General features: G+C 42.9%; 1 protein-coding gene across 1 annotated transcript in view; it reads right to left on the bottom strand.

Moving 5' to 3' along the window:
* Window positions 1-11163, bottom strand: part of plekha7b (pleckstrin homology domain containing, family A member 7b) — a gene marked incomplete at its 3' end in the record, with an annotated part of 59591 nt that overhangs the window by 47892 nt on the left and 536 nt on the right. The window contains 1 exon segment of the mRNA XM_084476386.1: window positions 11083-11140. Coding sequence (XP_084332512.1) covers window positions 11083-11140 — 58 coding nt within the window.

The raw sequence follows: 11163 nt of genomic DNA, 5'->3' as shown, positions 1-11163 counted from the left end.
AACGAGGCTGGCAATGAGGTGCAATAACTGAAAATATTACTTTGACAAAGGTGTGTCAATTCAGGATAAATAGAATTATCCATTAAAAACACATTAAAAAGAAAAAAGTGTAAATGCAATGTAATGATGCTGTGTTGAGTTCAACTTGAAGAAGGGAAGGATTGACTTGATCAGCTGAAACAAACTCCTAGCTCCTACTATGTGTACTGTGTTAGTACTAACCCTAACCCAAACAACAGCTTCAGTGTTCCTCTTGTGCTGTTTGTGAAAGGTTTTGTGCTGCTTTGTGAGCCCTGCGTTTCCCCTCAGGGATGAATAACGTACCCATGTATTTATGTTGCTGCACAAACATCAACCCGGATTAGAAAATATTACGGTAAACACTAATGATGAATGAGCAGAGAAAGGAGGCTGGTCACACCAAGGTTTAACACGGTTTGTTTGAAAGTTGATGTTAATGTTGTTACATCATCACAGAGTCATCTATTATCATGTTATAATCCAGGTCACTGCTTCAACTCTGGTTCGGCATTAAAATGTCTGAAGCCAGTGGATGATCTTTGTTTATATATAATTAAGTAATATATACATATCCAGCACTGCTTCCAATGTTCAAAGGTGAACCACAAAAAAACACAAAACTTGTTCATAGTCAATTTGTAATAAGCCACATGTTGTGAGTTGTGAGCAAATTTGCTTCTTGCGAAATCTTGTGAAAAGGAGACAAAATGAATCGATAAACATATCAAAAGCTTGAAGTTGCATTCAATAAAGCATGCCCTTGGTCTGAAACATTTGCTGTAACCGCCATTGATTTGCTCACAGTGTCCACTTACCTTCGTTATTCATCATCTATCACGAAACACTCAATGCAGGCTGCATGGCACGTAGGCCAAGAGGAATTGCCTACAAGCGCTTCATTGTATTTCAAACAGGATAAAATACAGTTTAGTCCCCAACAAGTCTGCTATACTCACCATAAAGCTGCCGGCGGTACAACAATCTATAAATACAGGCCTCAAATATCCAGGAAGGTCCTCAGACATATGTCCTCAAAAGGCTCACATGGAGGGCACGGCCCAGCAGCAACCCACTTCACCGGCCAAGCCTCTTTCTGCTGCCTTTTTCCCGGATATGTAGCCTATATAGGAGACGGTGCAATACGAGCGTGTGGGGAGACGTATAGCCTGAGCTGGGAAGTGTACAGAGTGCTGTGTCAGATCTCATATTCCTGCAGTTTCAGCCCCCTCTCTCTCTCGCTTTCCTCGCCTAGCCCGGCTAGCACTGCTGCATGGCTCCTGCATTCAGCTCTGATTGGCCTCTCCAGGGTGGGAAGATGATCGCGCTTCATGGTGTACGGAGGTGTGGTGGTGGAGGAGGAGATGGGGGGGATTTGAAGTAGTGGAAGAGGCTTGGTGTCGCTCAGAAACATCCATGGGTCTCTCTGTCTTTCTGTCTGCCCGTGTCTCTGTTGCTATGGAGCCGTTTACATCTCAAGTTACCACAGATGAGCAGTTACCGTCCCGCTGTGCTGTCTTATCAGCGCTTAGCACTGCCCTTGGTCGCTGCTGGATAGGGATGCAAACAGGAGCATCTGTGAGCACCTGGTTTACTCGTGGCAGTGTAAGCAGACAGACTGGGTCCCCCCCTGTCTGTCTGCCAGCACTGCCATGGATAAACAAGGTCTTACTGGCAGACAGACTGGGTCCCCCCCCTGTCTGTCTGCCAGCACTGCCATGGGTAAACTAGGTCCGATTGGCAGACAGAATGGGTCCCTGTCTGTCTGTCTGTCTGTCTGCCAGAACTGCCATGGGTAAACCAGGTCTGACTGACAGATAGACCGAGTCCCCCCCCTGTCTGTCTGTCTGTCAGTACTACCATGGGTAAACCGGGTCTGACTGGCAGACAGACTGCGTCCCCCCAGACTGGGTCTGTCTTCATATATATGCTAACTAATACATGAACTAATTCATGTAAGCATATGCTATGATCTTTGCTAAATCAAGCTTACCGTTAGACCGCCCTAACGCTTTGATACCTTTGAGGATTTCTAAATGATTCACGGGTTGTATTGTACAACCACTCAATGGGCTTCTAGTCAAATCAATACAATTAGATACACTTTTGGAATGGCTTAATTATATTGATATAATACTGGTTGGTTAAGAACAGGACAGCAATTTAACAAGTTAACAGCTGCATGTATGGACATATAGCTGAAAGGGGGACTTTCTGTTTTACAATATCCTCATTTGTATCTATGGAATAATACAATGCAATCAGAATGCAACCACATATTTCTACGTAATGTATGTAACATAGGAAACTAAAGCAAAACAGAAGGTAAGTTATGAACTTCAACAGCAGTACCTAGTGGCCACCAAGAGAAAACACTGCACATCAAAATCCATGTGCAGCTCCCCTACTGGGCTACACAACGTAAATGATTCATGCGATACAAACAAAGTGTAAGATATGGAACGGCTGTTTATTTTTTCGAGTGCTGAAAGGGGTACTTTGAGGTTTCAGCTGTATAAAAAGGGTGCAACACAGAGAAGTGTTTGACTAACACTGCTCTTCACTCACTCAACCCAACAGATTAGAACCGTCAGTGACACAGAACGAGCCATGCTTCATGTCTCTGGACATTTCACCGCTCGGTTCTCAAGCTCCCATCTCAGGGCGTTTTTCTCTCTCTGATCACTCAACGGCCTCGGGTCTCAACAAAGAACGCAAGAAGGAAGCCCCAGAGAGACTCTAGTCCTAGATGACCCCCCCCCCCCCCCCCCACTGTCTAACTGACTCATAATTAGTGACATAAATTACAACAATCAATGAGACGATTAGCAGTTTTATCGCCAACAACATATTGGAGTTGAGCACGCTGAGGAAGATGAAGATGTGTGCAGCGTTGCATATTCCTTATCAGAGACACACAAGCCTTTCATTAAGAAAGCGATTGTCATTAGACATATTGACATTGTAATTAATGTGAAGTTTGCATTTAATTATTCAAATTCATGGGGCTCTAATCTGGATTGGGTATAAGATTTGAGGACCAAACTCACTGTATTTCTTTAGCGCGAGACCATCGCATCGGGCCATGAATAAAACAACACCTTTGCAGTTTGCACTACAGCCCATTTAATTGCATTGATTAGGAGAAACTCAAACAGCTGGTCAATGTGTTCAATAATTGCTGCAGTGGATAAAACCGCCAGTAACAAAAGATGTGCCTTTAGCAGCGTGGACCATTTGCATCCGTTCATCCGTCTGTATCCCCATTCAATACCACATTAAGTAGGACAACAGTTTTCCAACAAGTCATCCATGTTTTAGAAAACTCTGAAAATCCTGAGCTTTCTAGCAGTCCCATTGTGTCTTAACCATGTTTGAACAAAGGGAATAACATAGAAAACCCTAATACTAATCAAAAGCCAAAATGTTAAGAGGATTGACCTTTCCAGTCAAATTTATTTAAATAGGCAATTTTAACAAGCACATTGACTTTCAGCCTCACAAAGCTCAGGCTGTCATTACCACAAACACAAAACAATTCGCCAAACTGATTATCCACGCGATATTGCATTCAAATGTCTGCATAAATTTAAATAAATAGAAAATATATTTTATTATTTCTTGTCATTCATTTGCGTTAAACAGGTAGACTTAACAGGCAGTGAATGTATCATTTTTTATAATGAACCAAATAATGTACTCAAATATACTATAGCAATGCTACAACACTGACAGCAGTCAGCAGAATAGGAAGAGCCCAAAGGAAAGAGGTCTGAGAGTTTGACTGCACCGTAACTTGTAATAAATCATATTCACTGTCCACATCCTTAAGGAATAATTCAGCTGGCCACGCTTCAAGAAAATGAGTTATTACCAATTGGGCACTTACTGAAGTGTGTGAGTTCAAAAACACCAGGTGTATTTAACAAGCGGTTATCATTGAGTGTAATACAAAAACTCACGGTGAGTCGAATAGATATATCGTAAAAAATATTCCATTAAAAACACCCATTAAATGTTGCTTGTGTGAAAAATGTCCTTTTGTCATTAAAATGACCTCTGAATGAAATGATCAGTGCTGAACCCTTGGTTAACCCTTGTTGAAGATCAAATGCATGGGATAAGACAAATGATAGTCATAGTGGGTCGTCAGTAAAAGGGACAGGATCTATTGAGACCTTTCTCACACATCCCAGGTCTCAACTGAGCAAAAAGAAGAGGGCAGGGACGAGTGGCCCCAGTCGCACTATGTCTCTGACAAGACTGCGGCACTCAGCCGTCATCTGAATCAAATCTGGTGAAGGGATGGGAGGGGGAAGTTTCTTCAAAGGGAGCTTGAAATACAATAGAGGTGCACTTCTTTTACCACAGGGACATCAGAGTGTAAATAGGAGGGCAACATGGAAGACGTTGCGCAAGCAAGAGTGTGGATCCTAGCCAGCACAGTTCTGTATACTGTACACCTCAAAATAAATAGTAAGATAGTATTTGTTGATCATGTTAATACAAATATAATAAGCTAAAATGCTAACAATGTTCCATGAGGGAGAGTAATAACCTAAACTATGTACATACCTTACATACCTGCATGTGCATATGCTTGTCTTTTATTCTAATCTGGGTTGAAAACTGTGACAACCTCAACTCTGTACTTAAAATAGCATGTACACATTTTTTGCTATGCTAATGTGGGAGAGGTGTGATAATGTTCCAGTTACAGCCATGCCTATGGTCTACATAGGCCCACCTAGAGTTGAAAATCCTTAACTCTGTGCACGCTGTGACAGCATGCTGCATCGACTACGCTACTGCCGGGTCGAAACGACAAAAGTTGCACGGCTACGTAACGCAACGCTAACGCATAGGTGTGTGTCTATAGGTGTGATAACCTCTTCGAGCTAGCCCAGGTCGAAAAGGAAGTTACCTTGGCTCGGCCTGCCTTCCCTCCATCCCCAGTGAAGAGGCTCGTTGCAGCTCAGCAGCATTTGCTGCTTCACCATCAGCACCATCATCCTCCTCCTCCTCCTCCTCCTCCTGCCTGAGAGGCATGCACCAATAGCAGCAGCTCCCCATCTCAGCTCTAGCATCTCCACCTCTCTCTGCCTCTCCTCCTCTGGCCGCTGCTGCTGCGGCAGCCACCAGCCCTGCCTGCTCTCGTTGCACCAGCCCAGGCTGTGAGGACAGTGAGTCCCTTATTGTGGACCGTGGTCTATCTCGTCCTCCTCACAGAAACACACACAAAAAAAAAAAAACACACACACACAACACACACAACACACCTCAAGTCTCCTTTGTTCCCAAAGTATTTATGTATGCATTCATTCATGTATTCATTGATGGCTCAGGGATTAATTACCATTGTCTCAACACAGCGGCGGCGGCGGCGGCGGCGGCATCAGCCACACAACGGAATACCTTATTTTCCTTCTGCGGTACACACTGGTTCACTGTATCACACTGTCAACTCTTTCTTTGTCCTCGCCCCTCTTGATTCAGTCGGCCGCCTCAACCTCTACCGACGTTTATGGTCCCCAACAGAACATAATGAGTCATTTAAGCAACAGCTAAATCCGTCAACGTTGGCAAGTCTGCAAGACGGTCAGTAGTAAAACAAACGTGATAAAAACGCTTCTGCCTCAGGTGAAGGTTCAGGCCGCCTCGCGACCGCAGCGATGAGATAAAGCTCAACCAGGGGAGGTGGTGGCGGCGATGTACACCTGATATGAGGACCTACTGAAAGCTGGCAATATCTCCCACCGGTGTACATTAATGACAGTACCGCATGGGAGACTAGACCCGAGCTCAAGTTGATCTGCATCAATTCATCCCACTCATATAAGGCTGGCAGAAACGGAAAGGAGAGTCATAACAAATGAAATGCCTTCCTATTCATCAACAAATGAACAAATATTGATACGGTAGGAACTGTATTGGAGAATATTATACATGTCCTCAGTCATGTGTGTTACTGGATCTAACTAGCCTGGGACCCAGACAAACCTGAGCGCTCATGTTGTATGTGCTCTGGCGTATACATCGGACCCCCCTACCGTTCAGGCAGATTTCCAGCAGACCTCGTCTTGATGGGCCAATTACAACCATTTACCCAATATGGGGCGGGTTTAAAACGATCCAGAGAAGCGCCCTATGGCAGCACCAGTTGAGGCATTTTTCATAAACAAACACGATAGCCGCCGCTGATGTGTCACACGTTTCGTTGCGTCCAGAGGCATTTTGGTCTGCGCCCGTTGATACCAACCCTTGTAAATTTCAAATGAACTGAAAGGTTCCAGACTAATACAGATTTAGATTTGGCCGTGCAGCATCAGGATACAGTCCAACCTCTTTGAGTGGATAATGTCAGGGAAATGTCAAGTATGTAGGCGATCGCCCTGGTACTCAATCTGCAACCTCAATGACTTTTTAAACACAATTTATGACCTTGATCATTATAATCACACTTTAGACAAGACTCAAAGGTAGGCCTTTAAGTTTGCTATCATCGTCTTTATTGAGGACACTCCATAGCAGTAAACATGATGAGTTTATTACTCTGCCTGGTAAGACATGTGATTAAAGCAGCCTGCCATGTTTCTCTCCACTTGGGAGGTGAACAGCTGCTGCTTCCTTCACTCTTTCTCCACCTGGCTCCCTCTGACACCAGGCGAGAATATAGGAGGAGAAGAGCACCGTTGACTGGCATTCAGCAATGCCGCCTTATCACTCTCCTCTCGGACAGAAATAAAGTCCAGCCTCAAAGCTTCCAAATATTTAGGTAAGTGCAGCACTATCCTGAATTATCGCGCAATCTGCAGTGATAGAAGTGAAAGGCTGAAAGACGAATGTTTACCGGGGGAAACAGTGTAAGTGCCATTGTGACAATTACAGAGGATGAGGCACGTCTGAGTCATCGCTCAAGGGTTGGAGGAAAGTATCCTTGAGGTTTCCATGTGTCAGATTGGTATGTCTGCGAGGCTCAATACATTCAGCTGTCTGCAAGGGAGGACAACAAAACCTTTAAGAACATCTTTAAAAGGTTCTGTTTTTTATATATGTGCACTGAAAATGTGTTGTTTCTTCCTGTCTAGGATGAAAGGGATTGGAGAGCATCAAGTAAAAGCCCAAAACCACTAAAGTTAGCCCGTCTCACCCAGGAAACCAGAAATAACTACTTCTGAACTTCTACATCCTTCCGAAAGGTCAATAAAACATTCTTCTGAATACATGAACTTACTGACTTAAGAATATCCAGGGGTGAAGTCAAACAACAAAACAGTAACATCATAAAATCGACATAAGCGGTTAAAGGGATGAATTTGGGATGACGGTCGATTAAAGGATTGAAAGGATTCATTAATAACACTAAGTGACTTGTCATTGGTTCTTTGAATGTAACCAAGGTGGGAATCTGCAACTCTTGCAGAAAGAAAGTCTCATTAGGTAAGTCTTGAGATTTAGGCCTGGAGGGAACCGTGATACCTTTAATCTTCTCTTTTTATGCTTGGCTTCAAAACTCCTAGAACACTGCACGGCCAATTAATGAATTTTGCCCAAAGCCAAATATACTGTAAATAGAAAACTACCAATTAGAAAGCTTGCGGGCAGCTGAAGTTTATTAAACAAGACTGAAATAGAAGTATCAAACCAGCGCACAATATGGGAATTAAGGTTAACAGCGGGCCAATTATCAAGTATCACCCAGTGTTCAATGTGCAATCCGAACAGTTCCCTTTGGTATTTCAAGAACATTCAACCAGGCCTGTCCGGAGCATAGTTAGTCCGTCCACACAATGCAGACTGTTGTCCCAGTAGGACACCGGGATAGCTCCAGCGGGATCATTTCTTCCTGGGGGAACTATGGCTTCACATTACCTATGTGCACTAAGTATTCAGACCAGGCTGAACCACTATACACTGGTTCTATGTCCAAGAGAAAGCAAAACCAGAATCAATTAAAAGATTGTGTTCATTGTGGAAGAGATCTCATATCAATCTTTCCTCTTTAACCTATATTAACCTATACCGATATTAAAATTTTTACACGTGGTTTCACGTGGGGAACATAGAGATGTAGATTCTAGATTGTGAATTATTGTTGTCGATCAACAACTATTGTTGTCAATCTACAACAATTGATAAGGAATAATAGCACCTATATAATTCATCTCCATGGACATTTAGGTTCGTATACATCATACTAAAAGAATGCGTGACACTTCAACAATAATATAACTCAAAAGGTTTAGTTAGGGATGTTAATGATTGTCAGCAATACCACAGCAAGACATCCCAACAAGCCTCCCTTTGTACTCCATGACTGGTCTCTACCGGCAACGCTCAATCCAGTCCACCGGCTGTTGTCACGGTAGCATCGTGTGGACTTGGATTCAGCGCAGCCCTGTTACTGCTGGCTCCCTGGACCAGCAAGTAGAGTAACCACAGAGAGGAATGCCCCAACACAGAGGCCACTAATACAAAAGGGACCAACAAAAAAAAGGCTGATTTTTTTTTGTAAACAAATGTTCTCGTCAATAGTGATGATACTAGTATTATTATGTAGGATATCATTTGTTAATAATGTGCCCTTCATGATTTTGGTGTCAATTTTCTGAATTGGGATTCATTGTTGAATAATATTTTGGTTCTCATTCAATTTAACATGCATTTAACATATACAGGTTTATGAAAGTATGTTATATAGTAGAATGCATTAGTATATGAATATATTCAAAATGTGAACCTCAGGAAACAGATGAAAATTATGCCCCCCCGATTTATGTGATCAAATTAACATTTTAAAGGACCCCACAGAACACAATCCGATAAACCATCCAAGTACATCCTTCCTCATTACTTAAGTAGCCAGGTGCTGGAGAAGATAGCCAGATGACCCTTTCATAATCTCCCCACACGCTACGTAGGACAACAACTAGAAACCTGGCACCCACTACAACAACAGCCATAAATCAACTAGGATAAATCTGATCCCGCCACTGTGATGAACTGTTTAATAACATCAAGTACTGAAGACGACATGAAAGGCTCATCTAATCTCAATATGTAGGCCAGTGATAAAAAGGTCCTGATCATAAGAAGGTTTAAATCCATCAGTCGTCCCCTCTCAGAACAATTATTACAAATGAACACTCATGTTCATTTGTAATAATTGTATTTAATGAACACAGCAGCCATAAAGGACCACGCATTGTTGCAACCAAACAGAGCACTGTGTTTGACTAGGGTAATACGTGAACGGTGCCACGGTTATTGTGACATCTGATAACCATTACAATCTTCAACCACGCAATTCGAGCACGATATTGTGAAAATACAGCTGGCAAAGTACATCTACAGTTTCATCTCGGCGCATGAGATAACCTCGGCATGTGTGTCTCTTTGTTTGGCTGTCCCTTCAACACACGGTCACCAGCCAGTGCGTCCACACGCATTGAGGAGGAGCAGGACAAGAACTTGACCCCTACCACCGACAGCTGGTTGATTTAGCTTAGTGGTGACATTTAGAGCACCGTATATCTTCTGCTTGTACTGCTTGATTGTTCTCCTTATTTGTCCTTCTACAATAAGAACTAGGGAATGACAAAACTAAACTTTTTCTTTTTCAAACGGAGGTGTCAGCAAGCCCAGCAGTCCATAGTTTCTGTCCTAATATGCCCTGATGGGCTATAGTGGTGCTGACACCTACCTCCCACAATTGCGGATATAAATTGTGGTGTACAGACGGAACTAAGTGCAGATCAATTTTTTTTACAAAAGAAAATGTATTTTAACAAACACTTGCCAGTTGCTGCTCTAAACACAGAAAGACAAAACGTCATGCTTATATATATATACATTGATGAAAAAGCGTTCAATACAGATCTTCTGTGTGCGACAAATGGAGCAAATCAAAAGGGCCGTGCCAGGGCACTTCCTAGACCTACTACAGACCACAGTGGGAGGGGTCTATGCTAATTCACTATTATCCAGCTCGACCAAAGGAATTCATTTTCTCCACTTCAAGTCTACAGTACACGGGTCACTGGTCACTGGCATTTAGGGCCTACAGTGGACGGATAATAAATTAACCGTATGTGGGATTTATTTCTATTTTTATTGTATTTTTTCTAGTAAGACCTGTATGCCCGATTGGCTGATAAACACATTGACTTGACACAGCAATATAGAACACAATTTAAATAACGATGGAGGAATATCACTCATTAGTCAGACCTCGTTGGAAATAACTACATCTACACACAACAAAGTGCTTGCATGTGCTTTCTTCAATGGCAGTTTAGCCTATACTCACTGCCAAAACCAACATCCTTTTGAGTGACTTTCAAAAAACCCTGTCCTCTGTACTTCATGAATGTAATCATATCATACATCTCTGTCACAGTGTGGTCAAACAACCAAGCCCTGCTCTTGGGTCACTTTCACTTTTGTACGGTCTCCCTGTCCATCATTTGCAATCTGTCAAACACACACACACACACACACACACACACACACACACACACACACACATACTGTATACATGCGCACAGACACACCTACATCTAATGGAGAGTGCGGAGGTCCTGCATAGCAGATGTGAGCTGAATTGTAATAGCTTTTCTCCTGCCCTGCACAACCTAAACATGGATAGGAGGCAAGTGTTAATATATAAACTGTCTGCAGTGTGTGTGTGTGTGTGTGTGTGTGTGTGTGTGTGTGTGTGTGGGTGTGTGTGTGTGTGTGTGTGTGTGTGTGTGTGTGTGTGTGTGTGTGTGTGTGTGTGGCCAATAGAGGGATATATTCCATAAGTATGTTATAGAAAATTATGCCGGAATGTGAATTTGTTTGAGGTTTTCCATTTCAAATGATATCTTCAAGTCGCAGACCCGATATGGTGCTCTACCGACTCGATATCAAAGCAAAGCACTGCGCGCACCCACACTCACAGGTATAGCGATCAGGCGATCGGTGTATCCACTTCAGAATCGGTCAAAGGCATGTTATGTAGAAGCAACAACACGAACTGTGAGAGTATTTTGTTTCAACCAAACAATGCAAGCCACTCACTTGATGAAGTAGCTCGCCCCTTCGTCCGTGAAGCCTTCCTCCCATCCTCTTGGCAAATCTATTACACGAATAAACAGTGAT

This window comes from Micromesistius poutassou, assembly GCF_964030765.1.
Source record: "Micromesistius poutassou genome assembly, chromosome: 12".
Classification (NCBI taxonomy): Eukaryota; Metazoa; Chordata; class Actinopteri; order Gadiformes; family Gadidae; genus Micromesistius; species Micromesistius poutassou.
This window is presented reverse-complemented; position numbering and strand designations above follow the sequence as displayed.